Source organism: Lissotriton vulgaris, unplaced genomic scaffold (genome assembly GCF_964263255.1).
Source record: "Lissotriton vulgaris unplaced genomic scaffold, aLisVul1.2 SCAFFOLD_1028, whole genome shotgun sequence".
Lineage (NCBI taxonomy): Eukaryota > Metazoa > Chordata > Amphibia > Caudata > Salamandridae > Lissotriton > Lissotriton vulgaris.
This window is the reverse complement of record NW_028245109.1, coordinates 526,512-550,900: the sequence shown is the minus strand read 5'-3', so window position 1 is coordinate 550,900 and position 24,389 is coordinate 526,512. Positions and strand designations below refer to the sequence as shown.

Sequence of the window (24,389 nt, the reverse complement as noted above, 5' to 3'; positions counted from 1 at the left end):
GTACACTGCGATTGTATATGGGGTAGTTTGGATGTATACTTGTGCTACTAACCACCTGCCCGATTGATCCGTCTCGAAGCTTCTCAAGCTTATCCCGCTGTTTGCTCGAATTATGATAGAAACTCCCCTAGTAACACCTGATTGCCTGGAACTGATTATATCTTGAACCCACCTGTACTTTTTAAAAAGAGAATCACATACTGCTGCCTCCAAATGCGTTTCTTGTAACATTATAATTTGGGCGTCTGAATGTCTTAAAAATTCACAAATTCTATTTTGTTTTATTTTTTCCCCTATACCGTTGATATTCCACGACAGAACCTTAAGTTTATACGGATTAATCATAATTCTGATGTACGCTCGTACCCATCCATTCCTTTATACGTCAAACTTTTATTTATATATGAGGGTTTTATTTTATTTTTCCCCCCCAACTCCCCCTGCCCATTGAACCCCTCCCCCCTGAGGAACCCCCCCTACATACCTGGCGATGACTTCGCCTTTCGGAGCAACCGAATGGTGCCCTAGACCGGTTTACTGTATTTGAGCGAGACAAATTAAATTACCAATAAATCCTGTCCCCGTTTTTTTTTTTATTATTATTATTTTTTTTTTTTATCATACAGCCTACTTATTATCATTTGCTTTTTCATATTCTCCCCACACCATTCCCCCGTTTACTGTATTTGAGCGAGACAAAATAAATTACAAAGGAATCTTCATGTCTCCCATTCATCATACAGCCTACCTATACAATCATTTGCTTTTTCAGATTCTCCCCCCACCATTCCCCCTTTTTTTTTGATTATTTCCTTCCTTGAAGTACCCAGCTTATCTTTCCAGTCCTATTCCTCCTGCTCACTCCTTATTCGGTCTAAAAGATTGTCGACCTCTTCTGGCTGTGTAAAACTATATGTTTTGTTTTTCCACATAATCCTGAGCATGGCTGGAAATCTCATCTGGACGTGTGCTCCCAATGACCTTAAGTCCGGCATTCTAGTGCCCAACTCCCATTGTCTTTGTGCAGTTCTTGCACCAATGTCAGACCTGATAAGGTAGGGGCTGGACTTATAACGTAGATCTGTTTTTGTAAGGGATCGCCCTAGGATAAGCTCTTTAACGCTGTATGTCTGAAAGTTTATAAGTATTTTCCTGGGAGTTTTCCTGTCTGTACGCCGCTTGTAGGGGTCTCTATGTACCCTCTGGATTTCTTCCTCCAAATTTATATCCGGACGATCATTTAGAACGCCGTCCCTCAAGAGTTTACAGACAAATCCCTTTAAGTCCTCCAACTCTTCCCCTTCCGGTATTTTCAGGATCCTTAAGTTATTCCTCCTGGCGTGGGTCTCAATCCGTTCAATGTCCATAACCAAAGATCTATTCTGGGCTTTAAGATGTTCTATGTCTTTTTTATTTTCATGTACCGTTTTGTCCAAAGCAGCCGCTTCAATTTCAAGTTTCCCTGTACGCAAGGTGACCTCCTCTAGCTTAGATTCTAGCACATCGAATCTGTCCTGTATTGTTTTTTGATTGGCTTCCGATATTTCAAATTTCAACATCATGTCGCCTCTCAGGGATCGAAAAAGGTCCCCAAGTCGGTCACTTTCCTGCTCACTTGAATCTGATTGGTTATCTTTGCCTGCGTCCAATCTCCTAGTCTTTTCTTCCGCCTCCTTAGAGCTGCTTTGTGCAAGTTTAACTGTTACAGCCTGAGTCTTGGGTCTAGTATCTTGGTTTCCTCGCATTTTATCTGTTGAAGAAACTTTATTTATGTTAGCTGAGGTTCCTGTTACACTTTCAGCCTCATCCGCATTTTCCATGTCCCCCAGGTTATCTAAGACCCCGTATCTGTTTATTAAAGGAATAGTGCAAATGTTGCCCTCCACCTGCACTGCATAACGCTTAGCCTGATCCAAGACCTTGAAGAAAGATTTTAGGGATGGAGTACTTTTCACTACTTGGCCCTCATGAGGTACACCTTTGAACTTTTTGACTGAAATAGTCTTTTTCTTTTTACTTTTGCAGGGGGTTAATGGCATAGGTCGCTCTCTCTCTTCAAACTGTAGAGCCCCTTTCTCTTTTAATCCTACCCTGGATGGACGGTTGACTAGGTTTAAATACTACCAGTTGTCTGCCTGGTGGTCCAGTCAAAATATGCAAAGGGAGGAAATGGGTAAAGGAGCTATCATTTGGTACAATTTAATGATCAAAGAAGAGGAGAGTAAACTGTACTTGGAGATAATAAAGTTATGGGGAAATTGTATAGCTGAGCCCCCTGAAGAAGTTAGTAAGGCATGGTTAGATTCCTTTTCTCTCTCACAGAGGCTAAGTAAACCTGCTAATTTAAGGCGCAACCACCTGTTTACGGCTCATAGAGTCTATTGGACGCCGGCCAAACTGCGTAAGATAACACGAAACAACTATTATTGTCCCAGATGCAATTATAACGCTGCTGATGATATACACATGTTTTTGGAATGTCCAGTCATTCAAAACTATTGGAAAGCGGTAACGGATTTTTTGGGGGATGTACTTTCAATAATTATTACGTGTTCTCGCAGATTAGTCTTCTTTGGTTTATTGAAAGACTATAATATCAAGAGTTTGGATACTCAATTCATTTTTTACACAATAGTTATCGCAAGGAGACAAATCTGCATGGAGTGGAAGTCAGCGTCTCCCCCCAGATTCGCAGTGTGTCTGAAGTATTTAATGGAATGTGTAAAATGGATCAGGTTGGCCGCAGCGAGAACACTGAGAATGTTTGGTCTAAACTGATGGTCTGGATAAATAGGTGAACAGTCCTGTGATTATGCCAGAGGTTGTGTCGGTCCTGTCCTCCACCAGGCCTAGGGTGCCTAAAATAGGCCTGGAGGAGTAGGATAAGGAAAGCAGCCTACCTCTGGGAATTCCCTGTCTGCTATGATACTGTTTTTCCATGGCGGACTCGAAAAACAACAGTATAAGAGGCAACAGTGAGACCCATCTAGAGCATATATATTCTGGTGGCATATAAGAGGACAAAAAAAAAAACCTTCTGATGTGTGCTGCCACTACCGCCATCACCTTTGTGAAGACCCGAGGTTCAGAAGTAAGGTTGAAAGGAAGGACCGCAAACTGGTAGTTTTGAGATCCTACAGTAAAACGGAGATACTTCTGATGCGACTTCAGGATAGGAATATGAAAATACGCATCTGTAAATCGATCAACACCATCCAGTCTTCCTTCTGCAGCGCAAAAAGAACCTGAGCCAGGCTCAACATTATGAATTTCTCCTGTTGGAGGTAAAAATTCAAAACCCTGAGGTCAAAGATCAGTTTCAAATGGACATCCTTTTTGGAAATCAGGAAGTACCGGGAGTAGCATCCTTGACCCCTTTCCGGCCCTGGAACCACCTTGATGGCACCTTTTTGCAGCAATGACAGTACCTCCTGCTGGAGAAGCACAAGCCCAATGGGGAGCGAATAGAGGAGGGAGGGACTCCCGGAAGGGTATGGCATACCAATTCATTACTAAGTTCAACACTCAGAGATCTGTAGTACCAGACCTCCAATGCTGTTGAAAATGGGACACCCATCCTTCCACAGGACAGGTATGCTCTAGGATGGAGGAGCGAGAGATGCTTCCCTGCCATACCAGTTGGAGGGCAGAAGAGGAGGGAGGAGGAAGAGGAAGAGACAGGAGACCAGTTGTCAAGCAGCACCCCGCAAACAACCTCTGCCCTTTCCCCTATAGGATCTGTACAAGGGATTTGCCTGCTGTTGCTTCGGCTGTTGCCTGGCACGAAAAGACAAGTTCCTCCCAAAACCACGAAACCTGCGGAACTGTCCAAAGCTTCTGGACTGAGACTGAAGTCCCAATGACCTTGCTGTGGCTTTGATGTCTTTAAAGCACTGCAGTATCTAACCTGCTTTAGCCCAGAACAGGTGAGATCCATAGAATGGAAGATCCAGTAAAGAAGCTTGGACATCAGGAGTGAATCCTGAACCAAGCAACCAAGAGTGCCTCCTAGTAGGCACAAACGATCCCATCGCCCTGGTTACCGAATCAGCCGTGTCCAGACCAGACTGTATCACCTGGTGGGCAGCAGCTTGGGCATCCGACAACACCTCTGAGAAATGCGATTGCACCTCCTCAGGCAATTTTGGGACCACCTCCCTGGCTGAGTCAATGAGGGAGTGGATGTAGCAACCCAAAAGGCCATTCATTGACTTGAGTGCCATACTCCCCGACGAGAACACCTTCTTTATTTGCTGATCGCTCCGCACATTTTGACTACCTATCGGCAGGCGTAGATGGGAAGGAACCTGCAGACTGCCTCGAGGAGCACGAAGCCTGGACGACCAAGCTTTCCGGCGAAGGGTGGGTAGATGGGTCCCCCAGACTCACCTAGTATCTCCATGCCACCGGCCTGGAAACCGCTGGAGCAGACATTGGCTTCTGACAGACATCAAGAATGGGCTCTCCTAAAGCCTCAATTAAGGGAGTAAAGGCTCTGAAATAGAGGAAGGAGAATGGAGCACCTCCGTTAAGATAATATACTTTAATTCGGCTGTAGAAGGAGGCCATTTCAAGTGATCTGCAGCCTTCCTGATCACAGCGCTATATGTGGTTACCTCATGTGTCGGTAGACCTGTTAGAGATGAAAGCTCATATTTAGGAAAGGTGTCAAGGACCTAGCCTCCTGTAACCCCTCAAAATCCAGATTTTAGGAAGGAAGAGAATTAGCACCAGGTTCTGTGCATATTTCTAAGCATCGAACTAGACGTTGTACAAACTGACTAAATACCACTGTGAATTGTCATGATATATGTTTTCATTTTATTATTATTGCATTGTTATTTTTGGAGTATTTTTTCAAACATTTTTTTCATTTTTTACAGTATCAAATTCACAATAAATAATTCTTCATACAATCATTATTCTGTACATAAATAAATTCTCAGTGCAGACAGAATACAAAAAGTGCATAATACAATTCATTATTCAATGTTCATATACAGAACCAAAATTCCATTTAACGCGTCTCGGCGTATGCCTTCCTCAGGAATTCTGTATTTTTGTCACATAAGTGGTTACTATAAATAACCAAAAGGAGTGCCTCTGGCGACGGGTAATGCCGAAACAAGAAACAAAGCCGTCCACTCGTAATTATGTCTCCACTGTAGGGACTACAGGATAGGATAATCTCCTTCAATAGTGGTTTCTAATATCGATATTCCATATGAGGGTAAAGGTAGCTGATGGACCCCTGCCGAAGATACTCTGTGTCCGATAAAACCATAAATCACTTAGCGTGAAACTTGTCACAGATGTAGATGATACGCTTATTGCTTCAATTCGCCATGGGTATGAGTCACCATCAGTGAAGTGGTGTTTCTTGTATAAAATGGTATTTCGCAGAAACAATGCGTCTTCCGTCTGGTCGCTCTCGATCAAAATTCAGGTCAGGATTCACAATCTCTTATTCCACAGTCTCTCCATGATCCTCCTGGTACTCTTCTTCCTCCTATAGTCTTTGCGCCGCTCTCATCCTCGGAACAGGCATCACAGGTGCCAGAAGCAGTGCCGGAGACTTCGGGAATGACATCAAAGGAAGGGCCACAGGAACAGGAGTCGGAGCCTGTTGAATTTGAGTCTGCGCTGGTTCGGATCCAGATGGCACCGGGGATGAATCATCCAGAGGAACTCGCTACTCCAAACACTGCAACAGTGTCAAAAATCCTGCCGTCTGAAGAGGCCAATTTAGAGGAACCATTGGCATGAAAAGCGTGAGAGGTGCCCGAGGAAAGTGAGGTGGCAAACGTCCCATGTAATATGCCACCTGACCCATGGGGCCCAACAGGCACACCAGTAGGGTTTGCTGCTCTGGCGAACAGGCCAAACATCACATTTAAGAAACACGACGGATCCGAACATGGCATCGGGAAAGCAGACTGCACAGGATCCGGTAATACAGGCTCTGGAGCTGCTCAAGGAGGCACTAAATTCAGCTCCGGCTGCGGCGCTGTAAACCACAGAGCCAGAGGTGAAGTGGTCTAATTCAGCAACAGCGGATTCGTAGCATCTCTCGGAACAGGTGGAGTCATTGCTCTCAGAGATGGACCCGGGGTCACCTCAGGTGAAGGAGTCGGAGAGATCTCATTGCTTCAATGACGTCAGGGACACAGAGACAATTACTTCGAAGTTGCATCCTTCAATAAGTGATGCCAAGAACCATGGTATAAATATTGGACCCTCAGACCAAACTCTTCCGTACACCTCTGGACCTGTGGAAGACTCAGGACTGGTGTACTGCTCTGCAAGAAGGATTGCTACTCAGGTGCCCGAGTGAGAAAGACTGGACCTACATATCTTAAACCCACGATCATCAGAGCATCTCCAAAGACTAGTTGGTGACCTCCTCATCAGAGCCTCAGGGACAGAAAAGGCTCCAACCACCTTGAACCAAACATCTGGGCTCTGCCTGCTGTGAGTCTTGCACATAGGGGTGCTACCCCAGTTCTGCACCCTTGGCAGTGGGCCTGAAGGTGCTCTGCAAGCACAGCTGTCGTCTCTAAGGCAGAACCAACGCACCATGATGCATCACCTCGCAGCACCGCAGTGGAACCACCTTTGTGCGACACATCCGACACAGGACCTTACATTGTAGCCTTGTCGACAGCCTCAACGTACACCGTCACTGCGCAACCCATCTCTGATGCAGGACCTCCCGTTGCCCACCTACAGCTTCTTGGAATTGCCACTGCGTGAATCATCCTTGATGCAGTATATCACAACGCTTTTAAGGAACTTTGTTCGACTGGTTTAACTTTTTCCCTGTATCTGTCTTGTGCTCCATTTCGGTTGGTCTGAACATGCGACTTTGAGGGCGGTCCGGTATGACCACATAACCACAGTTGTCGCTTTGTGCTTCCATGCACTGTTCTGACTTAAATCTTTAAACTGTATATTTGAGTTTCTAATGGTTGGATTGTTATGGTTTTTATCTTAATTTATTAATTTTCGCTCTATTTTTTCTTAATTGGTGTGGGATTTTTCTTGTGTTGTGTTTCCACTTTATTACTGTTTGAAGTGCTGCATAAATACTTCACAGACTGCCTCCAAGTTAAGCCTGACTGCTTTTGTGCCAAACTACAGGAGAGTTAAGCACAGGTTAATTTGGGGTTACTTGAGTTTCGTCCTGACATGGACTGTACTTGCTGCTTGAGTAGAGTTTAACACCCCTCAACCAGTAACCCAATTTACTAAATTTGTGTTCAGTGGTGAGAGTTGGTACTCGTGTTTGTGCAGAGCCATACGGTGATTTTGTGTAACACTAAAACAGCCAGCAGTCCCACAACCACCAACTTTGTACAACGCCTGAATTTCTCATTCTTTCCAAAAAGGTAAGGAAATCTATGTAGTTCTTAAGTATCACTCACATGCTCGAACATTACAGCCTGTTCAATGAAGAGTGTCTATGTATGATATCCCTTGCTAGGTACCTCCTTGGAATTCGTCAGGCTTTCGAGGTTCCCTTACTCAATAAGTCATTTCAGCTAAACTCAATCTTCATCAAGGACTCATTCTCACAAGGGAATTACTTTACCCTCATATTAACAGAGACCCTCTTCTTTAAAGAACACTGCATCATGATGCAGTAACAGCACACTTCTACTCTCAAAGAAGCCCAGTTATCCCTTCAATCCCTCGTTGACTATCTTAGTCTTTGATCCCACTGGCTTTCAGCAAGATGTAAGCTACACAAATACCACACAAGTATATACATACCACAAACCTTTTAATAGCTTGTGAACATGAAAATGACCCAATGATGTAGAAATATATTATTTAGGCACTCAAATTGCTCTGGCATTGTGAATTGGCATAGGAACTGCTGCTATATGCTGTTCGCTTTGTTAAACAAAACAAAAAGAAAAGACACTGCTGGCCCATTAGTTTACGTAATGTATATTACAGACCAGAAACTACGCAAAATACACTGATTACCTCATTTAATTCGTTGTTTCTTCTACCTCCAAACCCAGCAAACACAGTGCTTCCATCTTTGCTTGGCGTCAATGTGATAGGTGAGGATGATCCACTATGCACAGGGGTTTCTTAAAAATAAAAAGAAATAAACAAACATTTTGGTCCTCCCCATGTTGAAACAAAGCCAAACACCAGTTACTATGTTCAGTTTTTGACAGTTAACAGAATATAGAATGGACAGGCTTCAATGACACCATGTAAGCATTCAGAAAATAGTACAGCTCTTAACCATCTGAATTCTAAGAATGCAAACTTTTGAAAGTAACTGATATGAAGTCATCATGCTCTGACACCATATTTTCGGAGTAGTAGGACTATAAAAAAAAATCAAGAAATATGAGAGAGTGGCTATGAAGAGATGAGAGGCACTGTTGGTGGTTGTTAGTGAAGTAATCCATGGAAAAGAAGGTCATTATGGGAGTGTCAACAAAGATTGCCGAAACCAGAGGCCATCAGTGCTAAAGCCATCCCTAGATTGATAAAGTATACACACATAACAAAGCTAAATTGAAAAGGTTTAAATGCTCTGTTAATGTGAAGAAATGTGAAACTGGAGGCTAAAAATTAAGTTGACATCCTTAGCTTGACTCGAGGAAACAGCACAAGTACTTCAGACAGTAATAATTGGTGATCTCATTTGAAACACTAGCATGCTCCAACAAAAAGAGAGGCTGCATTAATAGAAATAAATGCAAAGCAATACGGTGGAGCATAGCATATAGCTTTGTCTTTTAGGACTAAACCTAAATTCTGAAAAGCTCCAATCGTCCAATTACAATTATAATTTCAATTTTTGTTTCTGAATTAAAGAAAATATTTCATAATTTGTGTATTTGTTCACGTGTACTTGTTTCTGTAGTTGTGTATTTTTTTGAGGTTCACATGGTAGTAATTGTTTAGGGAGGGGTCCGCCCTCCACTAGTGATTCAGTGAGGGTCCACGAAAGTCAAAAGGTTAAGGACCACTGCCCTAGAATATTTCTCAGGTGACAGATTGGATGCAGAAACTCTTGAACAGTACTCCTGTGTACCAATAGGTGACATCGAATGGCTCTGCGTTAGCTGCACAGGATGTGATTTGTGTAGTGCCTAAATAGGTGCTACTCCAGCATGCTGACATTAGTTTTGTGTCTATTTTCACCCCAGAGCATAGAGTCACATCAGAAGGCCGGTCAACCAGTGTGCACGTTCTAAGGGCCTATAAGGCCCTTTTTGGGCAGAAAAATCCAGTTTGCAGCAGAGGGAGGATGGGGAGGGAGGTTGGTAAGGAATCTGCAGCTAGACAGCATCTCTACTAGAAAACGCTTTTAGGTAGGTATGTAACTTGTTCATCTGATAGAGACTTCTAGCCATGGAGGAAGGGAACAGGCAAAGTGCCTGTCAAGATAGACCCAACTGTCAAGGCAGTAGCGTTTGGTAAGTGTGTGCAAGGATGCCCATGTAACAGTTGGACAGAAGTCCAGGACGGGTACTCCGTTAGCTACAGCAGTAGATACAGCTTTGGCTCTGGTGGAATAAGCCCACAAACCCTCAGGGGGTTGCTTCTAGGCTAATGCATAGCATATGTTTATGTGGAGTATAATTCACCTGGGTGTGGTCCGTTTCTTCACTGCTTTCTCCTTTTTCATTCCTGTGAACTCTACAAAGAGCTGATCGTTGACCCTGTCTCCTTTGGTGCGACCGATAAAAAAAGGACAGTGCCATTTTAGGGTCCAGCAGGTGGAGTCTTTCTTCCTCCTTGGAGGGGTGAAGTGGAGCAAAGAAAATTGACACTGTGATGCCTTAGCCAATGTGGAATGTGTCACCGCTTTCAGTATAAAACATGCATGGGTTTGGAGAACTAGTTTGTCTACAAAGTAGCTTGTGTATGGAGGGTGAACATAAGGAGCCTATAGATCGCTGACCATGTTGGCCAGCAAGAAAACAGTCTTGATATTCAGAAGTCTAAGAGGACAGCTATTCATGTGTTGAAAGGGCGAAAACCTTTTTGATGTTAAACCCAAATTAAGATGCCATAGGGGTATAATTAAAAAAAATTGGGAGAAATATTTGCTGAAGGCCTTTCAGAAAATTAATTAGGTGACTTAAACAGGGACGGTTACTCTGGCAACCACAAAATGCAAAGATGGCTAAAAGATACCCCTTAAATGTACCCAGAGTTGGGCTGGGCTAAGGACAAAACAAACTGCACTTTGGACAAGGATACAGAAAGTGGGTCAATGTGTTTCTCTGCGCACTAAGCCACAAACTTGTCCCAATGGCAGGCAAATACAGTTTTTATTGATGGATGCCTAGCTGCAAGGATGACCTCACTGAGGGAGATCGAACACCCTCAACAGTTGTTGCTCAACTCCCAGCATGAAGAGTGAGTGGGTGGGTTTGGGTGCCGAATCCTCCCCTGTTGTTGTGACAGGAGATCCTCCCGAAGGGGGATTTGGATCAGAACAGTTGGTCAAGAGTTCTGGATCCCATACTCTGCTCACCCAATCCAGAGGTTCAGGACTCAGGGGAGGAGAGGTATTGGCAGACAAGCGAATGGGAGTCCCATATTCCAGTCTAGTTGGAATGCCTCTCCAAGCAAGACTCGCTTTTGAAACGTGGAGGAACAAGTTCTCGTGGAGAGGAGTTGGCCTAACAGCTAGGGCGGTCGACCTCAAATCTGGGGAACCGAGTTCGCGTCTCTGCAAGGACATGCAACATTCTGTGATTCTGAGCAAATCACTTAATCTGCCCGTGCCTAACAAAAATGAATGTGTCCTCATGTAACGCAACTGGTGCTCGTGTAAAACGCTCCGATACCCGATTTCTTCAGGTCTAGATTGCGCTATATAAAACTCAGTAAAAAAATAAAATGTTACTTACCTTCAGTAACAATGTATCTGTAAGAGAATTACCCCCAGGCGTCAGACTGGATACAGAGAATTTTTTCCTCAGCAGTACCCCTGCGTGTCAGTAGGTGGTGGCGGTCGGCTCCGCACCCGTCGTCGGGGTCGCTGGGATGACGTTGTGGTGCCTACTTAGCTCGCTGACGTCAGTTCTGAGACGGTTTTCGTAGCCAGAAGAGCAGAGTAATGAAAGACACTGACCACTAGGGCCCTGCAAGGGAGTCCCTATCCCTAGAAGTCAGTTCGCAGAGCGAGGAAGATGGGTGAGGTGGTAAGGAATCTATAACTAAAATATGTCTCTTACAAATGCATCGTTACCAAAAGTAAGTAACTTGTTCATCTAAAAGAGACTATTCTTTATAGATTCCTTACCTTAGAATAGATACCCCAGCATTACCAATCCTGGAGGAGGGACTGCGAACTAAGTTCACACCAGAAAGTCCTGGAGGACAGAACGGGCAAAGTAGCCATCCCTCCGGACTTGACTATCCAGGCAGTAATGTTTGGTGAACATGTGCATAGAAGCTCATGTGGACGCCTGGCAGATGTCAATGAGTAGGACTCCAAGTGACAAAGCTGTAGTTACTGCTGTAGCTCTAGTGGAATGAGCTTGCAACCCCACTGGAGGTTCCTTTTTAGCTAAAGCGTAACAATTCTTTATACAAAGGATGACCCATCGAGAGATGGTAGGCTTATGCACCGCCCTACCTTTCTTGGCACCCACATAGCCAACAAAGAATTGATCATCCACCCAGAAATCATTTGTGCGGTCAAGGGAGAAAGCCAGCGCACTTGAAGGGTACAGATGAAGGAGTCTCTCCTCCTTGGAAGGGTGCAAAGCCGGAAAAAAGTTGGGCAGAGTGGTAGTCTGTTTGATGTGAAAGGGAGTGACAACTTTAGGTAGGATTGAGGGTCTCGTTCGAGGCACCACTTTGTCAGGATGCACTGAGTAGGAAAGGGGCTTAGAAGAAAAAGCCAGAAGCTCACTCGCTCTGCAAGCAGAGGTGATAGCAACAAGAAAAATAGTTTTCAGTGTGAGAAGCCTAACAGGACAGTTGTGAATAGGCTTGAAGGGAGCGCACATCAGGTAAGTCAAAACAAGGTTCGAGTCCCACTGAGACATATGACAGGAGATGGAGAAAAGAGATGAATAATGCCTTTAAAAAATCTACTTACAATAGGGGACTTGAAAAAAGAGGGCTGATCTGGTAGCCGAAATAAAGCAGAAATGGCTGCCAGATAGCCTTTAAGAGTGCCCAGAGCTGAACCCTGCTGGGCCAAAGAGAGAAGGAACAAAAGAACTTAAGAAAGGGGATCCACAGCCTGGGCTGTACAACATGTCACAAACTTGTTCCATCAACAGGCATATACCGTCTTAGTAGAGGGACGCCAGGCTGAAAAGATGATATTACAGACTTCGGGAGGAAAGTCAAAAGCTTTCAAATGCCGCCACTCAAACTCCACGCAAGGAGGTGGAGTCTGGACAGGTTAGGGTGGATAACCGTCCCCTGCTACTGCGACAGAAGATCCTACCGAAGGGGCAGTCTGATCGGAGGATCAATAGCCATGCTCAAGAGCTCGGGGTATCAGACTCTTCGTGCCCAGTCCGGTGCCACAAGAATGACTTGGGCATGGTCACTGTAGGAAGCTGGCTCTGCATATACCAAAGTGAGGTATAGTGTGCACAGAGTCCAGTGGAACCCAAAAGGTAGGCAGAGGTAAAGTAGACAGCACCTCACTCTCTACTTGTGGTAGGGTGGTCAAGCAGTAAGGCTTTATCAGAGGACAGTGTTAAGCATTTGTTGTACACACTCAGTCAGCAAATGAATTCACACACTCAAAGACAGAACTTCAGACCAATTGTTCTTGTATAAAAATATTATTTTAGTTATTTTAAATAACCTGCAAGCCTGGCACGGGTAAGCAATAAATACTTTATAGTAGTACTGCAGTTTGTAAATAGTTTGAATTGCAATTGTAAATATACTTTGATTTGATTACAGTGGTGTTACGGATAATGCAATGCTTTTCCGAATACAGTACATATACTTTGAATGGGATTTTTAGTAAAATTACAGGTAAGTTACATTGGAGACTACTTTTCTTACACAGCGCAGTATGTCTGGATACTGTACTGGGACATTTCCAGTAAACAGGTAAGTAAAAGCGTTTATGTTAGTACAATTTTAACGAATTTCTTTAGGTTTTCCTACTCCACACTTAGAAACTTTTCATAGAAAAACAGTCAATGTTATCCTATTGAGGAAAATAGTGTTATCGGTTTAAAGGCAAGTACTTTGTTGTGGGAGTTGGTGTTCTGGGGTTAGACTCAGGGGTCCACCAGGGTCAAGAATGCACTCTTGTTACACCCTCAGCGGCACTAGGGCGGCCGGGTGCAGAGAGCTGAGGCCCAATGAAATCCAATGAGGGATAGGGGGGCCTCCGGTAGGTGGCTGCTGACAAGCAGGCCACTGGGTTGTGGTAGCAAAGCTCCTGGACTTAAGCTCAGAGCAAGGGGGGTTTAGGCCAGCACAAATTATGCACCCTCAGTGGCACTGGGGCAGCCGGGTGCAGATTGCTGTTTTGGCGTCGGAAGCCCTGTAGCTTTCAATGGGGAGTCTCCAGTTTGCAAAAGCACTGCAGGCTCGGGACGAAGGTCTTTTGTGTGCGACCACCACAAGAGGTAAGTTGGGTTCTTGGTGGTTGGTTAGGCACAGTCAGTTGGGCCACACAAGTTCGAGGGGCGCCGGGTGCAGGGGTGCCTTTTAGGGTTGGCTCTTCTTACCAGCTCCTGGTTGTGGTTGGGGGGGACCTTGCAGTTTGAGGCTGCAGGAGTCAGCTGTAGGCAGGTCAGGGGTCGCCGGATCTCGGGTCAGGATCGCCAGGGGGACCCCCTCTTGGTGTTGTGCCACTCGAAATCGGGTCGTGGGCGTCGGGTGCAGACCCGCAGATCCTTGCGGAACTGGAGTCTGTTCACGGGAGACAGAGTCTTTGGGATTGAAGGCATGCAGGCCCTCTGGGGTTGTCGACGTTGCTGGCTGCAGGATACATCCGGATTTCGCTGGAGCAGGTTCGAGGTGAGGACAGGCCAGTAGGGCGGGGGCCGAGTCAGTGGGCGTCCTCCTTTTGTTAACTTCGGCATGGCTGTTCGGTCCTTCTTCTTTTCTTCTTGCAGGTTCCTGTCTGAAGAAGCAAGGTTCAGGGTTGCCCCATAATACTAGATTTAGGGGCGTTACAGGTAGGAAAAAAGGTTGGGACCAATGGGTCCCTTCCGTGGGGTGGGTACTTCCCCTATTATGCAATCCTTGAGTGGGAGGGGGCATAAGCCTTTGCCTGATTGGCTGGGTCCCCCCAATTTGCAAGATGGTGAGAACTGAGAGTTGTGCTTCACCTCGCCCCCCCCCCACCTGAGGGGTGGAGTTGGCAGAGGTGGGCACACCTCTCTTCCTCACTTGTTTTCCCGCTGGTTCGCCCGCCCAAAGTGGGGGTCAGAACCAGTGGGGACCAGTTGATGAAAGCAGCAAGTGGCCTGGGGAAGCTCACAAAGGCAGCAAGCCTTTGAAGCTTCCCCTTCGAGAACCCTTCCCATCCTGGGGAAGGAGTCTTGGTACCTCGTCCCAGGATGTGTATTGTTTCATGCCCCTCGAGAGCAGCAGGCTCTCGACCCAGGGGTCCAGAAACATGTCTGGTGGTGGCAGCTCAAAGCAGCCACTCAGCCTGGACACTAGTGGGGGGGTCGTTTTTCAGAGGGCTTCTCCAAGATGCCCTCTGTGTGCATTTTCCATTAAATCCTACGCTGGCATCAGTGTGGGTTTAATGTGCTGAAAAGTTGGATACCAAACTTCTCAGTTTTCAGTGGAGCCATTATGGTGCTGTGGAGTTCGTAATGACAAACTCCCAGCACCATATACTCCTAATGGCAGCACTGCACTTCCAATGTCTAAAAGTGGACTTAGACACTGTAGGGGTACAGGGCTCATGCACCTATACCCTCACCACTGGTATAGTGCACCCAGCTAGAGGGGTGACTGATCTATGACAGGGCAGTGGGTTGTAGGCATGGCACACAGGGATGTGTGCCATGTCGACTCTTCACTTTGTTCTGCACCAAAACACGTAGCCTGCAAATGCTGTGTGTGAGTGTGGTGGTAAAGGACCTCTAAGGGTAGCACAATACGTGCTGCATCCCTTAGGGGTTTTCTCTGGTCACAGTGCCCTGGGTACCTGTGGTACCATTTACCAGGGACTGACCTGTGGTCAGAGATGCCACTTGGGTTTTGTTTTCAATGCAGGTCAAGGGAAAGAACATAGGCTCTGGGTACCTGATTGGCAGGAGCCCAGGGCACACTCAGTCGAAGCACATCAGCAGTCCAGAAAAAAGTGGGGGCTACAATGCAGAAAGAGGGCACTTTCTCACAGTCGCGCTTGATCTTCTTCAGCACTCGGGCCAGAAGGGGTATAGGTGGAAAGGCGTACCGGAGGCCGCAACTCCAGTCGTGATGAAAAGCTTTGCTGCCATGGAAACTCCAACGCACAAAACTGCTGACATTGCACACTCTCTTCAGTGGTGAACAGATCTAACCAAGGCTCTCCCCACTGCTGAATGAGACCTTGCACCACCTCTGAGTGAAGACGCCATTCATGATCCACCAGGCACAGATGGCGGAGTTTGTCCGCCCTGGTGTTCAAAGAATCTGCCAGGTGTTGAACCACCAGGGTCATGCCCTGATGTTCCAGCCATGTCCAAAGCCGAAGAACCTCTTGACAAAGGATCCACGACCCCACCCTGCCCTGTTTGTTGCAGTACCACATGGGGGTGGTGTTGCCTGTGAACATCTACACTGCCTTCCCCTTTAGGGAGGCAAGGAATGCCTTCAGTGCCACCCGAAGCTCCAACAAGTTGATATGGAGCCAGGACTCCGCCGGATACCAGACTTCTCTGATCTACGCCTCTCCCTGGTGGCCGCCCCATCCCAGGAGTGATGCATCGGTCACCACTGTAACGTCTAGTTGGAGAAGGGAGAGCAATTTGCCTCTGACCCAATTCTGGCTCGTTAACCACCACTGCAGCTGTTGCGCAGTTCCCTCCGAGATCTGGACGCAGTCTGAGAGATTCCCCTGATGCTGCGCCTACTGAACTGCGAGTCCCACTGCAGAGACCGCATATGCCATCTGGCACGATTCACCAGCAGGATGCAGGAGGCCATGAGGCCCAGCAGTCCGAGGGTCATTCTCACCAAAATCCGGGATTGAGGTTGAAAAATCGCATCACAGCCCGAATATCAAGGACTCGCTGCTTGGGAGGATAGGCGCAAAACTGCACAGTGCCCAGAGCAGCTCTGATGAAAAGGAGCGACTGAGAGGGAATTAGTTGCGACTTCGGCACATTGATAGTGAACCCCATCGACTGAAGGAGGTCCGCCGTAGTCTGGAGGCGGGAGACGACAGCCTGGGGCGCGCCCGCCTTCAACAGTCAGTTGTCGAGATAGGGGAAGGCTGGAACCCCTTGCACAGATAAGCTGCGACCACTGCCATCGCTTTCATGAACACTCGAGGGGAACTGGTAAGGCTGAAGGGAAGCACGGTGAATTGAAAATGCTTATGGCCTACCATGAACTGTAGGTAATGTCTGTGGGCTGGCAGGACGGGGATGTGAAAATAGGCGTCCTGCAAGTCCAATGCTCCCATCCAGGCGCCAGGATTGAGGGCAGATAGGACCGGAGATAAAGTTAGCATTCTGAACTTCTTATGGAGGAAGTAGTTGAGGGCCCTGAGGTCTAGGATAGGATAAGACGCAGGCCCTTATCCTTCTTGGGCACCAGAAAGTAGCGGGAATAGCAACCACAACCCACTTCTGGCATAGGGACCCTTTCAATAGCTTTCTGGGCCAAGAAAGCTGAAACTTCCTGGCAGAGAAGCGCCAAATGATCCTCCAACATGCGATCGAAAGGCAATGACATGGAGGGAGGGGTAGTCTCGAAGGGGAGGGAGTAGCCCCTTCGGACTATCTGCAAAACCCACCTGTCTGACGTGATGGATTGCCAGTGGGGGAGATGATTGCGAATCCTGCCACCCACTGGCTGCTGATGACCCTGAAAGGTCAGACTAGGAGGGTTTGGAGGCTGCTACAGGGGAGACGGGCAGGGTGGACTGGCCCACCCACTGGTTCCCAGACCTGCGTCCCTGGGTCCCACGTCTGCGGCCATGCAGAAGCTGGGCAGCTTGAGTAGACAGGTGGCTGGACTGGGTCGAACATGGTGGGGTGCCACTTACGTAGCCACGAAAGGGGAAAAAAGCAGACTGTGGTGGACAGGAGGGCGCAGCGAGGCCTAACGATTCCGTTGTAGCCAGATAATCCTTAAAACGCTCCAGCACCGAGTCTGCCATGTCACCAAAACTGCAATGGCATCGAAGAGCATGCCCAGCAGTGTTGACTGGACATCCCCTGAAACACCAGACGTCCTCAACCAGGCATAGTGCCAAAGGGCTTCCGACGTGGCAATTGTTCTGCCCAGTGACTCGGTGGTATCCAGTCCACAGCGTATCTTGAATTTTTCTGCGTCCCTCCCATCTGCCACGGCTTGGTAGAGGATGGCTTGGGCCTCCTCTTGGCACTGAGGGAGCACCTGCGCAACCGTATACCAGATGGTATGGGAGTATTGGCCCAAAGGCATGCGGTATTCACGGACCGCTGAGCAAAGCTGCATGAAGAGAAGATGTGCTTCTCAAGATGATCCAGCTTCTTGGATTCCCTGTCTAGGGGTGCAGAAGGGAATGTGCCCTTGGAAGAAGAAGGTTGGATCACCAAGCTCCCGGGGTAAGTGTGTTGGGTGAGGAAAATGGGATCACCCAGTGCCCGGTGGTCGTGGCAATCAATCGCCCGTTCCACAGGAGCCCCTGTGCTAGGCTTGGACTAAGTACCCAGAAGGATGTCCGTGTGAAAGAGGAAGTTGCTGCCAGTTGAAGCACCTCTGTCAGGAGGTTAGTCCTGACTGCCACTGTAAGGAGCTCCAGGCCCAAGGCCTCGGCTGCCCTATGCCCCACCACGGCATAGGACACTCCTTCCTCCGCAGCCACAATAGGGGGAGAAAGCATGCCAACGTCTGGGGAGGCGTCCAGACCGCTGACGTCACCCCATTCCTTGCTCCAGTCCGGTTCTTCCAGCTGGTCTGTTAAAAGGTCCAGCGACCCCTACCAGTCCTCATCACCACCCTCAGGGCGATAGGGAACACCTGCGATGAACAAGGAAACAAAAGTACCCTCCGGCGTCAGATTTGATGTCGTACCGGCTCTGGGTCCATCCCGGGGCGGGGGGTGGGGGGGCGGGGGGTGGGGGGGGGGGAGGAGGATGAGGGCAGGGCCAACGCCGGGATCGGCGCCAGGGAAAGTCAAGTAAGGTCGACTGGCGTTGATCCGGATCCAGGTCTGGCTCCAGGGCGCCCCGCAGGGGCCAGAGCTGCCGGTATCGAAGGCCCAGGGCCCCCTAACCCAATCCGCGGGGCACAGAGGTACGCCAGCGGAGGCGTGCTGCCCAAATACACAGTGGAGGGCTTCATAGAACATACGAAGCTGGCCAGGGGACGTCCCAGCTCCCGGAAACGAGGGGAGGTGCAGAGTCGTCCTTGAGTCAGGCGCAGGAGATGGAGCCTTAGAGTGACGATGATCCGGATCCTGCGTCGCTCACCAACTGACGGAGAGAAGGCAAAGAGCGACGGTGCTTCTTCGCCTTCTTCTTGTGCTTCAACTTACCCGAGGAGTGTGAAGACTTGGACGATGTATGGTGGCACTGCGACTGGTCTCGAGACCTTCCCCTCGAGCGACACCGGGAGCGACGCGGAAGCGGACTGCTGTGCCTCCGAAAGCTTTCGGGATCACTCCCGCAAAGACTTCGGATTCATGACCTGACATTCGGAGCACAACTTTGGGTCGTGGTTGCACTCCAGGCACCAGAGGCACACGAGGTGCAGGTCTGTCACAAACATCAGCTTGTGACAGGAGTCGCAAGGCTTGAAGCCGGTCCCACGATGGGACATCCCGTGCGCACCAGGAGTCGAGGACTCAAAAAAAGAAGTTGACAAAAGGCGAAAAAAGTTTAGTCAAAAAGATCTGCGCTATGCTGGCGCGGAAAAAGAAAGACCTGATGTCAGCGCGCAGGGGCAGCGTCTAAGTAGGCACCGCAACATCATCCGGTTGACCAAGACGCCTGGCGCTGAGTTGCCCGATGCCACCTACCGACGCACAGGGGTAATGCTGAGGAAAGAATTATGCAGATCCAGTCTGACGCCTGGGGAAATTCTATGGTAAGGAATCTATAACTAATAGTCTCCTTCAGATACTCCAGCGCCCAAAAGTGCTGACATTCTGCATTCTCAGAGGTGGCGAGTACATCTAGCCATCGTTCTCCCCAGTCCTGAAAGAGACCGTGAGCCAGCTCTGGATGCAAACACCATTCATGGTCTGCTAGACATCAACAGCTGAGTGTGGCAGGCCAGGCATTTAGAGATCCTGCCAGGTGCTGCACAACCAGGGAAATGTCCTAACGTTCCAGCCATGTCCAGAGGCATGGAGTCTCCTGTCACAGGGTCCAAGACCCCATTCAAACTGGCTTGTTGCAGTACCACATGGCTGTAGTGTTGTCCGTGAACACATGGACCAGCTCCTTTTGATTAAAGGCAGGAAAGCTTTCAATGCCAGGTGAGTTGCCCGCAGTAACAGAAGATTGATGTAGAGCTGAGTCTTTGTCGGAGAGCAGAGGCCTTTAATCTCCACCTCTCCCAGAAGCCAACCCATCCCAGAAGCGATGCATCGGTCACCACTGTCAATCTAGGTCGGGAAGAGAGAGGTCAGCAGCTGACCCAATCATGGTACCTTTACCACCATTGCAGTTCGTTTGCTGTCTCCTTCAAAATCTGGACCAGGTCGGAGCAATTCCCTTGGTGTTGTAACCAATGGGACTTCAAATCCCACTGGAGCGCCTATATATGTCAACAAGCGAGCTTTACCAGCATGATGGAGGAGGCCATCACACCCAGCAGCCTCAGAGTCAGTCTGATCGAATTCCAGGACTGAAGTTGAAAGACCTCAAAGCCCGAATGTTGTGTACTCTGCGCTTCGAAGGATAGGTGCAGAATTGCACTGTGTCCAGAATGGCTTAGATGAAAGGGGGCACCTGAGGAAGAGTCAGCTGTGTGTTTGGCGCATTGATAGTGAACCCCAGCAAATGCAGGAGGTCCGTCGTAGTCTGGAAGTGGGTAACGACTGCCGTCAGCTGCCAGTTGTTGATGTAAGGAAAGACTGGAATTCCCAACCCCTGAAGATCAACAACCACTGGCATCAACTTTTTGAACATCTGAGGGGCACTGGTGAGCACTGCAAATTAAAAATGGTCCTGTCCCTCCGTGAACCACAGGTAATGCAGAAAGGCCTGAAGAACGGATATATGAATATAGGCATAATGCAGGTCCAACACTACCATTCAGTCTCATGATCTAACGCAGACAGGACTTGAGCAAGTGATTTTGGCAACAAGAGCCTGCACTTCCTAATGCAACAAGGAGAGGTGGCCCTCCATCAGCCGACCAGAGGACGGTGGGAGGGGCAGTGGGGTTTCTAGCAGTGGTAGGACGCAACACTGGCAGATTATTAGGAGCATCCACTTGTCCATAGTTATGGATAGCCATTGAGGTAGGCGGTGCATGATCCTGCCTCTAAGAGAGTGCTCGAGTTGTTGCTAGGGCATGCTAAAGGGTTTTGGAGGCTGCCAGGGGTGTGGGGCTGGGACTGTGGAAGTCCGGGCACATCAATGACCTTCAGACTTGTGTGAGCTACGGCCATGCAAAGGCTGAGATGCTTGTTGGCTATCATGGCTTTGCTATAAGAGACGTGCTTAGTAGCCCCGACCATAGCTATGGAAGGAGCGAAAGAACAGTGAATTTGGCTTGGGTTCATGACGTGCCCCGAGGACAGGGCGGTGACCTTACTCTTCTTGAAGCGTTCAAGCAATGAATCGGCCTTTTCTCTAAAAAGGAGAGTGTCTTCATAGGGCAGGTCCACCCCCCGAAAAGCCAGATGACATCAGCCAGGTTTGGCGGCGGAGTGCAATCGATAAAGCAATGACTCTGCCCAGTGAGTCTGTCCACATCTGATGTCGAACGTTGCTGCATCCATGACATTGGCAATAGCATGATTCAGGAAGGCTCGGAGACAACAAAACACCCTGCCAACTCTATTCTTTAACAATGGTGTATCTCCTAACACTTCAAATATCACATTAGAGCCATCATATTCAATAACCCACCCAAACCAAATAAATGTATTTAGAAAAACATTTATTGCATAATGTATCTCTTGTTATATTGTTATTTGGAATATGCATGTTAAATTTCATATGTACATATTTTTCAAAACATATTATATATATATAACCAATATAAACCAACTTTAACAAAGACATTCTCTGTAAGCAGTACCAGCCATACCCCACATACACTCCACCCAGTCATACATTATCCGTGCTAGCAATACATTCAACAGTTCATACCAGTTAAAATATCACATTTAGGAACCCAAAACCAAACTTATGTATAAGGGGTGGGGTGCTGCATGAGAAAAGCGGGGTCCCCAGGAACGGGGTAGTGGCGATGTGGAATCATCCTGTGCACTGGGGTGCCTGTGCAGGTGTAGCCCAGGCTGCTGAGCAGGACATCAGAGAGGACTTAATTTAAGGGAAATAGTGATTTTGAGTGGGGTACCACGGCTGAAGAACCTCTGTCAAGACAGTGGTCTGGAGCTGGAGGTTGAGGACATATGCTAAATGTTAAATGTCGTATACTTGTAAAGCGCACAGCTGCTCCAGCAAAGGGGCGTCCCGGCGCTGTATACCGCTGAGGAACCCATCCTGGCTTTCCCTGTGAGATGGTCCCTCCTGGGCATCTCCAAGGTGAAGACAAGCATTCCCGGCGCTGATGGGGCCGTTAGTAGAGATTAAGCAAGCTTTTGCCCAGAGTTGCTGAGTGGGACCCATGGTTGGAGTAGGCACCGAGGCGAGAATTATCGAGTCCGCTGACCATGGCCCAAGACCCTGCCGCGTCGGGAATCGAACCCAGGTCCCGGGCCGACCTCTGCTTCCGTGTCTGCCGCCTCTAACCAGTGAGCCACACCACTCCACATCAGCCTCCCTCCTTTCCACCACAGCAAAGGAAGTCCCTTTCTCCGTACCACCACTAGGAGAGACCAAGCCAGCAACTGGTGTGAGATATCTAGGCCACTGACATCTGCCAGATTCTCATACCAGTAGTCATCATCCAGTTGGACCAGAGGGTCTTCATCGGCATCAGGGTAACCGCAAGTATCCTCAGATTCACCCCAGCGAAACTCCTCACAGGGCTGGTCAAGGAAAGGAGGCACTGTCTCGGGTCCAGGGAATCGATGGCGTCTGACTGGCGCCAGTGTTGAACATTGCTGGCCTGGCGCCAGGAATGCCTATAGGCGCACCACTGCCGGGAACGGTGCTATGGGCCGAACCCTGGCCAAGGTCATGGGTTCGCCCTGGAGTCAGTCCGGTACGGATGTAGAGAGTCAAAGTGGTGAAGAAGGTGAACACGCCGATGGGAGTCCAGTTAGGGCACATCCAAGTGGGGCCCGAAGGCACTTCAGAGGGGTCAGCATGCCGAAATATAAGGTGCATACCCTCAAACTTTTTTGAGCTGGGTGGGGGTCACTCTGGTTTGAGGAAACTCAGGGAGGCACACATCAGTCCTAGGCTCAGGCACCACAGATGGAGTGCCGGAGCAGGGCCTTGACTTGTGGCATCGTCCCAGTGCCTGGTCCGATGACTTGGACTGGTGCAGCAAAGTAAAAAGTACGCTTCAACTTCTTATATTTTTTATGGGACTTAGGAGACAATGACTTCGACCCCGCCAGCTGGCAGGAACGACTCTGAGGACAGGCCTGGGACCTTCCACGTGACTGTAAACAAGAGTGGTGTGGAGTTCTCGGATATCGGGCCGCCAGGAGTTCATCTCCCGCTCCTGAATCACCTTCAGAATCAGAGCGCTCAGAAACCTTGAATCAATGTTGAAAAGGTTATCTAAATAATGTGTCAAAAAAGGGAAAGTATGCTGCATATTTTCGGGCAGTATTATTTTCATCCATCTGAGCTAGAAACAATATTTTGCGTGAAATCTACAAATCTGCAAATTATGTGGCAACTGCAGTAAACCCAAAATGATGCATTAAACAGTGCAGCCGCAGAATCTCATAAATGCACTGATCTATGGGAGAGGATGTGGCCTAACGGCTAGGACAGTCAATCTCAATTCTGAGGACCCGGGTATGAGTCTAGACAATGGCGCTCACCATATCCTGTGATTCTGGGAAATCAAGTAATCTCCCCGTGCCCAACAAAAATGAATGTGTCCTTGTGTAAACAACTGGTGCTCATGTAAAGCGCTCTGATACCTGATACCTTAGGGCCAAGTTTGCACTATATAAAACTCAGAGAAAAAAAAACAACTCACAATTGAACATTGTTTTATCAACAATTGATTTGTGAAAGTTAAACAAAACGAAACATTCCTATTTAAATGAGTACCCACTGCTAGCGGAAGTTTGAACTAGGATTGTACTACTTAGCCTGTAAGCATCTATTTGTGGTATGTAGTGCTGTAGATTCACATGCTCTACCTACTCCTGCCATCTAGTGTGGGGCTATGACATCTGCAACATTTTCTTCAAAGAAGTCTTTCAAGTCAAGAGAAATTGTGACCCCTCCACCCCATGGCATTGAGTGTTTTATGCACAGCAAATGCACAGCGCTGCATCTAGAAACTTGGAATAATGCTGACCATGTATTGTAAGTGCAGTGTACAAATATGTACAGTATATACAGCAAAAAGCAGTACTGGAGACAACCAATGACTTCTAGGGAGGTGGGTTGGCTTATGTGAATCTACAGCACTACATGTCATGAATAGATGTCTACAGGATAAGTGACATAATACATTTGTAGCATATGGCTGTAGAAACATAAGGTCTGCATTGACTAAGTTTCTACATAACAAGGGAACACCAGAGTGGTCTGGGACCTTGGGAAAACTCCTCAGCATTCCGATGGCGAAGTGAACAGCGATGTTCACTTCACCATTGGGATTCTGCTTCCATCGCACCACGCTCAATTTTCTTCTATGCTCTCTCCATTTGAGACTGCTTCTGCATTGAGAGGCTCAAGCTACACACTAGGCAGGGAGCATAGTCTCCCTTGGCTTGGGGACGCCTCCATTTGGCTCCTGGGGTCGTCATCCCAGAGTTTTGGAACAGTATCCCAAGGTATCACGCCTTCGGGAATGCTATTTTTGCATTACCCATGAAGCCTTTTACAAGGTACATTTTTACTCATGATTCACGGACTCTATTATATCTAGAGTCCCCAAGATGATCTTGTTATCGCCTTAAGAATCAAAACATCGACTGC

The 24,389-nt window shown here is 47.9% G+C and overlaps 1 protein-coding gene across 1 annotated transcript in view; it reads right to left on the bottom strand.

The window, feature by feature from the left end:
* The window catches only part of MSL3 (MSL complex subunit 3), a 223,829-nt gene that overhangs the window by 58,313 nt on the left and 141,127 nt on the right, over window positions 1-24,389 (bottom strand). The window contains exon 10 of the mRNA XM_086949003.1: window positions 7,993-8,102. Coding sequence (XP_086805129.1) covers window positions 7,993-8,102 — 110 coding nt within the window. The remainder of the gene's footprint in view (window positions 1-7,992; window positions 8,103-24,389) is intronic.